Source organism: Solanum stenotomum, chromosome 11, assembly GCF_019186545.1.
Source record: "Solanum stenotomum isolate F172 chromosome 11, ASM1918654v1, whole genome shotgun sequence".
NCBI classification, from domain to species: Eukaryota; Viridiplantae; Streptophyta; class Magnoliopsida; order Solanales; family Solanaceae; genus Solanum; species Solanum stenotomum.
The window spans coordinates 6,016,863-6,031,317 of NC_064292.1; the positions used below are offsets into that span (position 1 = coordinate 6,016,863).

At 35.2% G+C, this 14,455-nt stretch overlaps 3 protein-coding genes across 5 annotated transcripts; 2 read left to right on the forward strand and 1 right to left on the reverse strand.

Moving 5' to 3' along the window:
* The first annotated feature begins 485 nt into the window (after nucleotides 1-485).
* On the forward strand, nucleotides 486-2,435 carry LOC125844135 (uncharacterized). 2 transcript variants are annotated; one of them, XM_049523391.1, is made up of 2 exons: nucleotides 486-584; nucleotides 2,003-2,435. In XM_049523391.1, exon 2 carries the CDS (start codon nucleotides 2,013-2,015, stop codon nucleotides 2,223-2,225), a length of 213 nt encoding a protein of 70 aa, XP_049379348.1. In that variant the 5' UTR covers nucleotides 486-584; nucleotides 2,003-2,012; the 3' UTR covers nucleotides 2,226-2,435. The 2 variants fall into 2 exon arrangements, with proteins under 2 accessions (XP_049379348.1, XP_049379349.1); XM_049523392.1 differs by having other exon boundaries at nucleotides 489-584; nucleotides 1,991-2,435.
* A 1,156-nt stretch (nucleotides 2,436-3,591) lies between these two features.
* LOC125844125 (uncharacterized) lies at nucleotides 3,592-7,624 on the reverse strand. Its single transcript, XM_049523379.1, has 3 exons — nucleotides 7,338-7,624; nucleotides 6,176-6,294; nucleotides 3,592-3,954 (listed from the first exon to the last, which is right to left on the reverse strand). The coding sequence occupies exons 1-3, from the start codon at nucleotides 7,544-7,546 to the stop codon at nucleotides 3,764-3,766; spliced, it is 519 nt and encodes a 172-aa protein (XP_049379336.1). The 5' UTR covers nucleotides 7,547-7,624; the 3' UTR covers nucleotides 3,592-3,763.
* A 1,879-nt stretch (nucleotides 7,625-9,503) lies between these two features.
* On the forward strand, nucleotides 9,504-14,055 carry LOC125844101 (pentatricopeptide repeat-containing protein At4g01400, mitochondrial). 2 transcript variants are annotated; one of them, XM_049523347.1, is made up of 3 exons: nucleotides 9,504-9,583; nucleotides 11,775-13,509; nucleotides 13,670-14,055. In XM_049523347.1, exon 2 carries the CDS (start codon nucleotides 11,879-11,881, stop codon nucleotides 13,316-13,318), a length of 1,440 nt encoding a protein of 479 aa, XP_049379304.1. In that variant the 5' UTR covers nucleotides 9,504-9,583; nucleotides 11,775-11,878; the 3' UTR covers nucleotides 13,319-13,509; nucleotides 13,670-14,055. The 2 variants fall into 2 exon arrangements, with proteins under 2 accessions (XP_049379304.1, XP_049379305.1); XM_049523348.1 differs by having other exon boundaries at nucleotides 9,522-13,509; nucleotides 13,658-14,055.
* The last annotated feature ends 400 nt before the right edge of the window (nucleotides 14,056-14,455 follow it).

Below are 14,455 nucleotides of genomic sequence, written 5' to 3' on the forward strand. Positions count from 1 at the left end.
AGAGGTGCATCCTTCCTAGTTCTCTCGTTTTAGGTAAAGTTCCTATCAATGCACTAATGCCCACACTAGATATGAACCGAACTGTTTTAGGTTCGAGATCGGTAACTGATACACCAAAGGTGCATCCTTCCCAGTTCTCTCGTTTTAGGGAAAGTACCTATCAATGCTCTAATGCCGACACTAGATATGAACCGAACTGTCTCAGGTCCAAGATCGGTCCGATGATCAAGATACACTAGATGTGAATCCTTCCCGATCCTCTCAATGTTCTAGTGCCCACACCAGATTTATGAACTGAATTGTCTCAGGCCCGAGATTGGTCCAAGGATTTACTATCTTGAATTTTTGACTTCGCTTATCTAATGAGTAAATATTCGATTTTAATAATTTTGACTTTTGACCTTGAACGTTTTTCTTATTTTGTTTTTGTTGGGCTTTGCTCACACAATGGATGATTGGACTTATGTCAAACTTACACAAAGCCCACAAAATTCTCTTTCAATAAATTCGAACCCCAAACTATACTGCTTCTTCTTCTTCAGCAAACTTGCAAATTCTCCGGTCAATTTTCCGGCGATCTAGTTGTAAGTTCACTTCTCTTCCGATTACCATGATAAACCCTAATCCCTAAAACATTTTTGTTATGATTATGCATGTGCTTTCAGTATTCTTGTGTCTCCACTCTCCATCGAACTTTTTTTTTTCTCACATTTGTTGAGTTAAAATTTGTTATTTTTGTGGACGATTCTACATTGCATCCATGATAGACAGTTGATTAAAGCTGTGTTTGTATTTAGAAAAAGTGAGTTGTGAAATGCCTAATACCTGTTTGGTAAAATGCCTCAATAATCTGTTTGATTTTGGTTTGAAATGCCTACTCCTCATTTGCTTTCATTGTGATTTTGTTGTCTCGGAAATGCATGACCGAGTATGAAAATGTGATGAATTGAACTTTATACAGTGATGAAATGTGGAATTTTAACTGAAGTATTATGAATTTGGTTTAATACTTTGATAATTTGGTCCTCATTTGCACCGAATTAGTTTGGTTGGGTGTTCGGTGCACACTTTTTCTAATCCGAAGAACCGAACGCCCACCCCTTCGTGAGCATTTTCTATATAATCTAATAAAACACTATTGGGTGGGATAGGGTGGGGAGTGGGGTTCGGGGGTGGTGTGGGGTGGGATGGTCAAGAGGTGGAAGGTTGGGTGGGTGGGGAGTAGACTATAATGAACTTGGAATGTTATATTGAACATGTTTTCCCTAGTTTAATTGGGGAAGTTAGTTTCCTCGTATTTAAGGAACTTGTTTTCCTAGAGAAAATGTTCTCTAATACATTTTGATCAATCAAACACCCCCTAAGTTGTGATAGTTTTTCTAATTTGGCTTTAAGATTGATAATAAAGGATAATCAAATTCTAATCGGATAAAAATCAATATGTTTGTGTATAATAGTAGAGTTTTCATATCAGTGATAATGGTTCCATGTTTATTTTCATTATTGAACATCTTTTGTTTTTTATACTTTTTCCTTTCTTACAAGGAATAAGCTATTCTTTATGGGGGGAAAGGTTTAGAGAAAAAAAAGAGAATATATTATATGAAGAAATGAGGTGCAAGAATGAAAAATGCTCTAGTTGTGCTCTCCTGCTATTGTTGTTTCATTAGACCCTTTTCAGTGAAACTTTGGTGTTTGCTTTTACCTCTGGCTTTGTCCTCCGATGTTACTGACTTAAGGCTCTATTTCTGGATTTAGAGGGAGGGAGAAACTGAAAGTGGTATTGGAAGGGAAATATTCTTAGCTTTGCAAAATTTAGTCTTGGTAGTTTTTATGTTTCAGTCCAAATTAGGGATTTTATCCATTCACCCTTTAGTGTCTTTTTTGCTAGAGTTAAGAATAACTCTTTTAGAGCTACAATGTTGCTTATTTGAGGCTCCCGGGGAAGTATCTAATTTGTAAGGAAGACTATGTTGCTACTGAATTGTAGGTTCATTTTCAGGAAAAAAAAAATGAAGAAAGGAATTCACCCTCAAATGCAATGGATATCCTACGTGACTCAAAGTGGACGGTTGATGCATGTTATGATGACCAAAATACACCAAACAGGCAAGGTTTATCACATAAGAGCAAGGCGTCAGATGGCTCAAAGTCTTGGTCAGATTGCAAAGTTTAAGCGCCGATATGGTGAGAAGGAGGAAGAAGTGGAGAAAACAGATAAATGAATGCATAAGTTGGAAAAATAGTGAATCTCTGATGATTTTGTGGATGGATTCATCCTCGCCTTTTCCTTTCCGTCTCATCTTAACTGGTCTTCTTGTATGCTGTCACCCCTTTGAATGTCTGTTAAACATTAGCAAACAACCATTCTTCCTACTGTGTACACCAATTCAGTGATGTTTTTGCTGCAATTATTATGGCTCGTCCTCCTGTCAGCGTTTAATAAGAAACTTTAGCGTCTCTTATTTCTTATGTGGAACTGTAGATATCTACTCTGCACCCTTGTTAAACGGCCACGATTCTGCTTTGGTACAGGTTTTTCCCTTGCATATTTCCTGTTGTTGCCTGATCTTCAGTAAGCTGTTATAGTGTTGCAGTTACATGCTTTCTAGTTCCAAAGGTACGTACATTCATATGATTGTTGCTCAAAATTGAACACTACTGTCATTGACCGGTTGTGAGCAGTTTAATGAAACATGATCAGTGAGAATTCATATAGCCCTCTCGATTTGTTTGGGACCAAGACGTATTTATTGAAGAGCAATATTTGTATTTGTGTTGTTCAATGTAGATTATATTTGGATCGGTTTCTCATGTGAAACCATATAAGGAATTCAATTACTAACAAAGTCGATCACACATTTTCCGAAAAAACTAAGAGAATTCTAAATTTCTATTTTGTGACACAAACTTCAAAAAAGTTATGTCCACCTTTTGAAAATCAAGGGTATTATTATTTAGTAGGTCGTCACCATTGGACTCACAAAATTTTAGCTTAAACAGAGTTGTGATCACAAAATTTTAGCTCAAACAGAGTTGATCACACATGTTCTAAAAAAATCATAGACTATAATATACTCGAAATATTGAGATAATTTTGAATTCTTGTTTCGTGACACGAACTCCAAAAATATGCAATGTCCGCCTCTCGTATATCATGTAATAAGTACCAATGGATGATGGATCCACAAAATTTGAGCTCAAACAAAGTCAGTGACACATGTTCCAAAAAATTCATTAACTAATACATGAAAAATTGAGATAATTCTTAATTCTTATTTCGTGACACATAAACTCCGAAAAAGTGATGTCAAGCCTTTCAAACAATGAGTATCATTCAATAAGTTGTCACCGATTGATCCACAAAATTTGAACTCAAATAGAGTCGATCACTCATATTTCATAAATTCACAAACTAACACAAACAGAAAATCGAGATGATCTCAAATTCATTTTTCGTCAGCAACTATGATATGCTTTAGAACTCATGAGAACTCTCCTCAACCCGATGATAATATCTCAGATAAAATTTCAAAATGTACTCAAAAGTTTATAATTATATGACATAAATAAACACATCGAACAGGAGGATGGACAAAAAGGACAACAAATTCCCAAAGAACTTCATTTTACTCCAGAATAAAACTCTACAAACTGTTTGTTAACTTTGCATCCAAGATAAGATTACATTTTTCTGAGGGGTTAATAACAAAGGCATGAGTAAAATGTCTAACGACGAAGGCAAGCGCAAACAATAATCTTGTTAATCATCAACACTATCCTCAACTTCATTGACTTCCTCTCCAGCTTGTGCATCTTCATTTTCGTTATCCGAGGGTTGTTCTTTCATCTTACCCTTCCCATTTTCCACAGGTTCTTTCAGCTTAGCCTTTTTGTTAGATTCTGGGGACTTTGATGACGCTGACTTCCTTTTAGAGTTCTTCTCTCTGAATCCTGTAAAAAGAGGGAAGAATATGTAAAGCAAAGATAGGTGTAAGTCCATTTCATCACCACAGTAAATTTTGCCTCATTTTGAATCAGACCACGAAAGGCAGTTAAAGCAATAATCTATCAGTTATCATACATGTATCCATCTGATATTGCACAGAGTTCTCTGAATTTAACAATTCGAGGATGTAAAACACATGACAAACAAATGATATATGTTTAACCAGTCTGAAACTTGCCACAACAGGAAAATCGAATTAAGAGATCAATTAGAATCAACAATGATCGATCCCAGACAAGTTGGGATTACAAATATCAATGATCCAGTTTAGTTTTAAGTAGAGATTTAATTGAGGTGGTTATTGCATATTACATAAATAAGGGGTAAAAGAACTTCTTTTTCTATGACGGATGGGAAGAAATTATGTGAAATAACGGATAAATTCAAAATTCATGAGAAGACTAACTATAGGCATGTACTTGGTAGTTGAACAAGAAAATGAGAATAGTTTTTTCTTCTAATTCATATGAAGAGAATGATTAATAAGCCCAAATGTTAAAAACTTAATCTGTCCCAAATAATTACCCCCTCTCCCTCCAACTCAAAGTCAGGACCTTGTTTTTTAAGACTCTCTACATGTCCTAGACAAGTGAGATAATGATACATTACTAAAGTTGTAAATTGCTAGACTTGGTGTTTAACACCGATAAAGAGATCAGTGATTCAGAGTGCTCAATAAGCAATAATATGCTCAACTTGTCTGGTGTAAAGAGAGCTAGTGTGCCAGACAACTCTCAAATATTCAGTCTTCAAATGTGAGCATTTGTTTTCTAATTTCAGCTCTTTTTTGTTGTTTTGACCTAATAAAAATATGTAACGCAGGAGTCAAATCTGTTCGACGATAATAGCCAGGAGACAAAGGCAATCATCAACAACCTTTCTGGTGTAAAAGAAATAGTGCTTGTTGTTTTGAGAATAAAAAGAATCATATTTGTAGAGTCAAGAACCTGCCCCTGCATAGTCTGTTTTTTGGGTGTGCAGAGGCGAACATGGAGCAGTATATGGATTGGATTACTTGGATTCACTTGGAAATTATGTAGCTAGAATCTATTGTAGAATGTAGGGGCCTAGGTTGTTGTCGTATTTTTGTGTACCTTCTGGGTACCTTAGTACCTTACCAATAGAACTTTTACCATATAAAAAAACAACAACATTGGCTATAGACCTGGTGGATTGACGCACATATGCTACTAAGATACAGCTCGAAAGATCTCTGACCATAATCCTCACTAACCATTCAATTCTCTGAAGCTCTATGCCCTAACACAACACAATGGGCATATTTGGCTTATTACCGACTTTTATTTCTCCTTTTGATCAACATATGTACAAAGTAAATGTTAGTGTTAGCAGCAAGAAGAAGCAAATAGATCTTAACATTCTAGACTTTCTTTCACCCTTTAGTGGGAGTGAGGTTTTTAGAGTAAGTTAGAAGACACCTCAGCTTTCTATAGTAATGCAAGGTGATTTAATCAATTTGAACTAACGTATGTGGTACTCTAGCTCCATCGTGTTACTAAGATAACATTGAAGTTTCAACAACACAATCTATTCTTATTCAGAGAGACCTCAACAAGTGTCATCCTCCAACTTAATGAGGCCATAACACTCCTTTGGTTTTAGCAGAACAAAGAAAAATGACAAACTTTCTTCATCCCAGTATGAATATGTTTAACTGTAGACCTAAACAAGAGATCAAGCATCATACACCGGATCACACTATGTAACCTGCCAATGATAGTATTTAACTCGATGGATATATTATGTGGCAAAGGGAAGTAAACAATCATCTTTTGTGAGCCCACCTCTCACAGATATAGTTCAGTAATAATATACTTTAGTAGAAGAAAATTGTTGATGATTTCAAGTTATAAGAAGAGAATAAGAGCAATCAGATAAAAGAATAACTATTCATTGAAATTCAAAACTTGGTTTTGCCAATTAAGATACTATTCATTACTGTAGCACATTGCTCTCATAAATTTGGAAGTAATATAGAAGAACTAAATAGACAACAATCTAGATATCTGATCCCAATGTTGACCTGTGATTGTATGCAACAATTGGTGAATGAAAGGAGCATGTAGTCTACGATGGAAAGCATTCAACCTCATGAAAAAAAATACTGACTTGTCGAAAAATTTAGAACAATGAAAAGAAACTGACCCTCGAGAGAAGCTTTGAGAGGCTCAATGAGCTCTGGAAACTCAATCTCTTCAAGGGCCTTGAACACATCTTCTGCATTTATCGTTTGCCTCTTAGACTCCTTGCATATGTCATTAGCACTGCAATTGCACATTGCAAATGAGATCACTCATTGAAGCGAAATATCACAAAAGAGAAAAGAGAAAACATAATCTCATGTTTCCATCTTTCTGCATCATCACTGATTTATAATCCAACTTGTTCTTCATTTCCTCAACTGTCAACACAAAGCATGCCTTATTATGTTTTACATCAACCAATAAATAACCTTATTCACACTTCAGCACTAGCTTAGAATCGCAATATATCACTTTTTTTCACAAATTTCCACCTTTTAGTGTTCATCCTACTAATCAACCAAAACTTAGATATCAATCAGTAAAAGAATTAGCTAATACACAGAACCCTTTAAATCCTAGATTACACAGTTTCAGAGAATTCCCAATTTTCTTTTAGCAACAAGCCAGTTTCACAATCAACACAGTCCTATTTTTCAGCTTCAGATCAGTTCCTATAAACACTCAAAAACTTCACCATAGATCAGGATGATTTTTTAAACAAAATTCTTCTAACTCCAGAATTACAAGAATTCAAAAAGCACCAAATTTTCTTTTAAGCAACAAGACAATTCTACCTCTTGGTTCATCCGACCTAATCGCTCAAAAATTGATGTATGTGAGCTGATTAACTAAAAAAGAATACACAATACAAGGGTTGGACTTCTGATTCAAGCACATCACACAGGACTTGCCTAGTGCAATTTACCTCTCACGTGTGATTAGCGAGCTATTGCACAGGATCGAGGTTTACCCTGTGCTGCAGGTTTACTCGTCATCAAAAATAGAATACCCAGTACACATCCAAGATCACAAAATTTCATAAATTTCCTAACTTCCTTTTAGCAACAAAACAAACAATCCTAAATTTCAATTTTTTAAGGCTGAATCCATAAATAATCAGTAAAAGAACAAAAATTTAACAAAACCCATTTGAATTCTGGATCACAAAATTCAAAACAACACCCATAATCTCCAACCCTTCTCATCATTTTCCAGGAATTAATTGAAATTTATCAAAAAAAAGAAAGAATTGAAACTAATCTGCAAAACCCATTAAACCTTACGTTGCGGAGAGGTAATGGATGAAAAGTCGAGCACTTTCAGAGAAAGCATGGAGCGAGTCACGAAGAAGTGAGATATCAGTATCGGTAGATAGCTGAGAAAGCTTTTCCTTCACAAGCCTGCGTACAATAGTTTTGGGAAGACCCTCTTGATCGATTTGCACTGTTGCTTCTGCTACTACTTTCTCCTTCTGCTTCTCTATCTCTGCCATTTTTCTCTCTCTGTGTGTTTGGCTGAATACTGAAAGATGATTTTTGGGGTTTTAGGTTTCTTTTCCCGCCATGAAATTGTTACATGGAAGAGGATTTTATTCAATACTTATAATATATAAACGTGTTTTTTATTCTACTTTGGACTGAACCTCAATTTTTAGGGTGTGCATAAATAAATATTTAAATTTGTATAAAATTGAATAAGTAGACAAACATATTGTATCTGCCATAATACACGTAGTATGTGAACAGGGGCGGCTCAAACCTGATGGTGGCCTAAGGCAAAACTCAAACTAGAGGCCTTAAAAAAAATTATAAATATTTTTATTTTAAATCTATTTTTCTATATTTTTTAGATGCAAAGTTGTTAATAATTTTTGTGTAGTCAATCTTTTCTAATAATTCTTTTTCAATCGATAATATAGTCAAACCACTTAATCTTTCTTGAGACATTGTCGATCTTAAATAAGATTTTATTATTTTTAATTTTTTAAAACTTCTTTCAGTTGAGGCGACTGTTACGGGAATTGTTAACATTATTCGATAACCAAGGTAAGCATTTGGAAAAGAATCAAGTCTTTTTATTTGATTGAATATCTCAATTAGAGTATTGTCTTCTACTTTTATGATTTCCCTTAATACTTTTAATTCAGAAAATAAGTTTAAACCGTCAATATCGGAATGAGTATTATGTTTTAAGGAACATTCAAGATTAAGACAATATTTTTTTTAAATTCTCTCATCAAATGATCTCAATTTCTTCCCACTACATAGAAAACCAAAATATTTTCATATACTTCAAATTGTTCAAATCTATTTTGAAGTGAAAAGATGGCTTGGTCTACTATGTATAAGAAGTAATCAACTCTAAATGATTCGGGCTGCTGCAATATATTTTTCTCCAAATTTAAAATATAAATTATCAATAGAACAAGTAAATTCTTAAGCTTTGAATAAGAGAGATGTAAGATTAGAATTTAGAGAAGAGAAGTGGGAATAAATAGAAGAGAGGAAGGGAGGAGGATAGAATATATAAAAATAAAATTAGAAAAAAAAAAAACTCATACATTAAGAAAAAAGTACACAACTTTTTATTGGAAAGTTAAAAAGTCAGAGTCATAACTCATATATATCACTTCAGCCGTTTGCATTTTTTTCCCAACCGTTTACATTTTTTTTCCAGCCGTTTGCATTTATTATTGTCTTCATTCTATTTTTTTTAAAAATTTAATCTTACCTAATTAACTAAAAAATGGGGGGTCCTAAAATTGGAGGCCTAAGGCCAGGGACTTTTCTTTAAGCCTAACCAGCCGCCCCTGTATGTGAATTAAAACATAAAACATCACGTAGGACATGAATTGCAAAGTAGGGCTACGTATCGGTCGGTTTTGTTTGATGTTGAAACTTATTAGTTCAACTGATCGGTTTGTAGACATGCTAAACCATTAAGAACCATTAAGACATTGACTTATCGGTTATTGATTTATCAGTTATTGGTCGTTATCGGTTCAGTTATTAGTTTAACCGTCAAGATTTGACACAAAAAAATGATTGAAAATCACTTAGAAACATGAACACAAACCAAATAAACCATGCACATGCTAAAAAATAACACTAACATATTGTAGAATAACCAGAAGTTTGAGACTACCAGAAATAAAAATATAAAACTAAATCCTAAGTCAAAGACTTTATTTATCAAAATGGTATAAATTTAATTTATTAATTTACTATCGGATTACCAGTTAACCCATTAGGAAAAACTTCAAATCGTTAAAAACCAATAACCTGATGATAAAAAAAATCAAAACCGTTAAACAAAGTAACTCATTAACAATGAATCAATAACTTTTTGTCATTCGGGTCATCGGTTTCGGTTTGATTTTGAAAAGCACTAAAGTTTAACAAATAAGCATAGGTATCTTGCCTAGCTTACTAATATTCCTGCTTGGCCCTCAGGTTCTACTCTTTGGCTTCTGCAAGCAAACTTGTTGGAGTCTTCTCTCTATCTGCAACAACTAACAATCATCAATTTTGTAAGAAATACTTTTTCACTTCTCCTTCTTAGTGTAAGCATTTAGCTTAAAGATGTGTATGCAGACTTAGGCAGAGAATGAACAAAGAAGCCCAATTGGTTTAAAAGTTTTAATCTTTGATGAAAATGGATTTGGTTCTTTATTTACATGTGTTAGACAAAATGTTTACTTCAGAGTTATGGGAGGTTTAGGCTAAAAAAGATGCCCAACTAGTCTAAAGTTTTAATCTTTGATGAAAGGCTGATTTGGGTCTAATTGAAGCATGCATGTTAGGTGTTTGACAAAATGTTTACTTCAGAGTTCACACAGGGTTAGGCAAAAAAGATGACCAATTGGTCTCAAGTTTTAATCTTTGGATGAAAGGTGGATTTGGTTCTTTATTATTTATTGTTTGTTCAGGCGAACTATGAAATACATGTTACCTTCCACTAGCAACAGGTACCAAGTAACTTTGTCCACCAAGATTAGGAGAAGTCATCTAGTGCCTTTTGTCTCTGAGGGGATTTGATATTGAGACGTCATGGTTCTCAACTCATTTTACCGACCACTAGACTACACCCTTGGGTGTTGGTTCTTTGTTAATACATTCATGTTTAGGTGTTAGTCAAAATGTTTACTTCAGAGTTCAGACAGGCTTAGGCAGAGAGTGAATAAAGATGCCTCAATTGGTCTAAAATTTTAATCTTTGATGAAAATGGATTTGGTTCTTTATATTAATACATTCACATTAGGTGTTAGACAAAATGTTTACTTCAGAGTTCAGGCTTAGGCAATAAAGATGACCAATTGTTCTTAAAGTTTTAATCTTTGATGAAAGGTGGATTTGGGTCTAATTTTTTTTTACCCACCTTTTGTCTTTTGACTCACTTATTAACTTGAACCCACAATCTGTAGGTTGCTTAAGGTTGGACGTGGAGAGCACTTACCACCCGAGCAACCCCTTTTGTCAATTTGGGTCTAATTAAAACATGCATGTTTGATAAAATGTTTACTTCAGAGTACAGACATGCCTAGGCAGAGAGTGATCAAAGATTCCCAATTGGTCTAAAGTTTTAATCTTTGATGAAAGGTGGATTTGTTTATGAAAAACCCTTGGCAAAACAAATAACAAGTGGAAGAGTAAATAGCTTTCATGTATTCCCTTTTTTCTTCTATATTTGAAGTTTCTCTGGTATAGATCCCTAGCAATTAGTTTAGGATTGAGGCGTAGAAGTTGTAGTTGTTGTTGAAAGTCGCTCTTGTATCAGTTTATCACCTTCTGAAGATTGATTGAAAGAGAATGCTCCTAACTCTCTGTGTATCAATGTCTTTGCCACCCTCTTTTTATAATGTAGCCTCCTAACTTTTTTTGCATCGATATCCTTACCACCCTCTTTCTGAAAGGTAATTAAATTTGAGGGCTTGATTTACAAGCTCAACTGATTCTACTAGTTAGAAAGAAAAACAATTAGTAGGGGGTAACCACAACTTTTGAATTAAGGAACAATCGGACTAAAAATTGGAGGAAGCAATAAATATAATTAGATCTTGTTTTTCCTTTCCCTTGTAGGCATCCGTTTCTTCTGGTTTTCTAATTTTGCACCGGGCCACCTTGAGTCTTCCTCTTTAAAATTCCATAGGAATTATATTATTGTTACTCCATCTTTGCATGAACTCTTTCATGGTATGGGTATCATATGTGAAAGTAAAAACCTGTGCAAATGTAAACATGAATGGTGTTTAAAAAGAGAATTTTTCATCTGTGAATTCAGGACAGTCATCTCGAAAAGTTTGGCTTTGATTAGTCTGCAGAACAGAAGTCAGATTTCCCATATGTGCATGTTGTTATGTTCGAAAAAATGTTTCAGAGAGGAAGATTGTGCTCTTCATCTGTAGGAAGGTTTACCTAGCATTAGTATGACTATCTCCGTAACGATACTTTTAGTCTCGAGCTCGTTTGAGCAAATCCCTCTCCTATTGGAGCTAAAATAGTAAGCCAATGATAAAAAAAAATTCTAGGTTATTGAGTTTCTTGATACTTCTTAATGTTTTAGGTTACTCAAGCATGGTTCATCGAGCTTAGTCTAGTTGTTTTCTGTTTTATATGAGCTTTTGAGTTTAGTAAACAGTTTTACTGATTATTGTTGTTACTATTATTCGCCTATGTTTTTTATCATTGCTGCACCCGTGTGTAACTTTTTGTTGTCTCCAGTTCAGTAGGCGGTCTTGTTTGAATATAATGAAAGTACAAAAATAATGAAGTGGCTATCAAGGCTATTAGCAAGTAAAGAAGTAAGAGCCTGATGATCGAAAAAAATGAGAATGCTTTCACATCACTTCAGCTCCAAGGACTTCTTGGCTCTGGTAATGTGTTCTTCCACTTGGCTATCAAAGGTCGAGCCACTTTCTGCCTGGTACAAGTTTAAATCCCATTATCACACACAACAGCCAGAGCAAGATAGAAAAAGAAGACAAGAAGATGAAGAACATAAACAAAACATGAACCAGGGACCATCTATTGGCTCTCCAGCTCGAGTCCAGAAGCTTATTGCTTCCCAATCAGATCCACTCCTTGCTAAAGAAATTTTTGATTTAGCCTCACGAGAACCCGATTTTCAGCATTCCTATGCCACTTTCCACACTCTCATCCTCAAGCTTGGCCGTTCCCGGCAGTTCTCCCTCATGCAGTCCGTCCTCTCTTCTCTAAAGTCACAGCATTATTCCATCTCCCCATCCCTTTTTTCGCACATCATCCAAATCTATGGTGATGCTGGCCTACCTGACAAAGCCCTTAAAACTTTCTATACTATCCTGGAATTCAATATGAAGCCCCTTCCGAAGCATCTCAACCTCATTCTTGAAATCCTCGTAACTCATCGGAACTTTCTTCGCCCTGCTTTTGATCTCTTCAGATCTGCACATACATACGGAGTTTTGGCCAATACCGAGTCCTACAACATTCTAATGCGGGCATTCTGTTTGAATGATGATTTAAGTATTGCCTACTCGCTGTTTAATCAAATGTTTAAGAGAGAGATCAGTCCTAATGTAGAGTCATATAGGATTCTGATGCAGGGTTTGTGTCGAAAAAGTCAAGTGAATACAGCTGTTGACTTGCTGGAGGATATGCTGAATAAAGGTTTTGTTCCCGATGCTTTAAGTTATAGCACTCTGTTGAATAGCTTGTGTCGGAAAAAGAAATTTAAGGAGGCTTACAAGCTTCTTTGCAGAATGAAAGTAAAGGGTTGCAATCCTGACATTGTCCATTACAATACAGTAATTCTGGGGTTCTGTCGAGAAGGTCGTGCTTCTGATGCCTGTAAAATCCTCGAGGACATGCCATCAAACGGGTGTCTTCCCAATTTGGTGTCTTATAGGACATTAGTTAGGGGTCTAAGTGATCAGGGAATGTACGATGAGGCTAAGAATTACATGGTGGTAATGATGTCAAAAGGCTTCTCTCCACATTTTTCTGTGGTTCACGCGGTTGTGAAAGGTTTCTGTAACCTAGGTAAAATTGAGGAAGCTTGTGGGGTAGCGGGGAGTATTTTGAGTCACGGTGAACCCCTACATGCAGATACATGGGAAGAAATTGTATCCAGGATCTTGGAATGGGATGCTGCTGAAAAAATAGGGAATACCTTGGTGGAACTTACTCAAGCTGAGATAAAACCTGAAACGAGAATAGTTGAGGCTGGTGCTAGGTTGGGTGAATATTTGATGAACAGCATAAAAAGTAAATCAAGGAAGGGTTGATCATTTCATAGGACAAGAATAGGTACTGCTAAGCTGCACGAAAAGGATGTTTACCTTGGAAACTAGCAAATACACATGAAACCTGATACTGGTTAATACAACCCCGAAAAGGACTCTATTTTCAGAAGGTAAATTTGAGTTTATCTTGCTAGCTCGTCAGGCCAGTTCATTGACATGGTTGTTTTAGCAAGGTGAGTCTTCCTCTCCCGTGTTTTTCTTGGCTCGCTTTATTTGCATATCAAAACATACTTGTTGAGTTTCCGTTTGTTCTTTTGAGTGTTAATTGGTAAAGTCTAAGAATATCTCCCAATCTTTGGATCTTTTTTCTTGTTTGCCTAGTGCCTTTTTCAGGTTTGCACTAAATTTTTTTGCGGTGTAAGAGTTGTTGGTTCAATAGACTTGACGAATCACGTTGAAGTTCTGAATGTTATGAATAAGAGTGGAGCAACTTTGACAGAAGCAGAAATGCAGAGACATGAGTAATTTACTGAAGCTATCATTTTCAATGTCAAGTTAGGTTGGTTTAGTGTCTATCAGTCTACTGAAGCAGCTTCTATTGGTAGTTTGGTACTATGTTATCAGCAGTCACAGGAAGGATTCATCATCTATTATATATGCATTAAAGAATAATTTTTTTTGTATATACAATGTAATTTTCTTGCGAATAGGGTTCAGATGAACCCTCTTAGCTTTGCCCTTGATTATCAATACCTTATTCATCAACTCTTATTGGCCTACTAGAAGTTCATTGATTGAGGGCAAATTAATTTCACTTTTACTTTGGCGAAGGCACATCAAGTTTATTAGCTTTTCTAACATCCCCCCACCCCCAAAAAAAAAGGTTTTTAGCTTTAACTTCATGATGTGAAATTATACTATAATAATAATATACTCACGATTAGGGATGGGCATAACATATCGAAAACCGAATTACTGAATCAAATTGAAATTTTTGGTTGTTTGGTAATTCTGTATTTGGTATGATATTTGGGAGTAAAATTTTATAATTATGGTATTCAGGTTTGGGTTTGGTATGAGATATTAGTACCATTTGGTATTAAGTATTTCCCGAATACCAAATTATTTAAGGTCATATATCAACATATTCATTACTCATTAGTACAAGTCCAAAGAAAA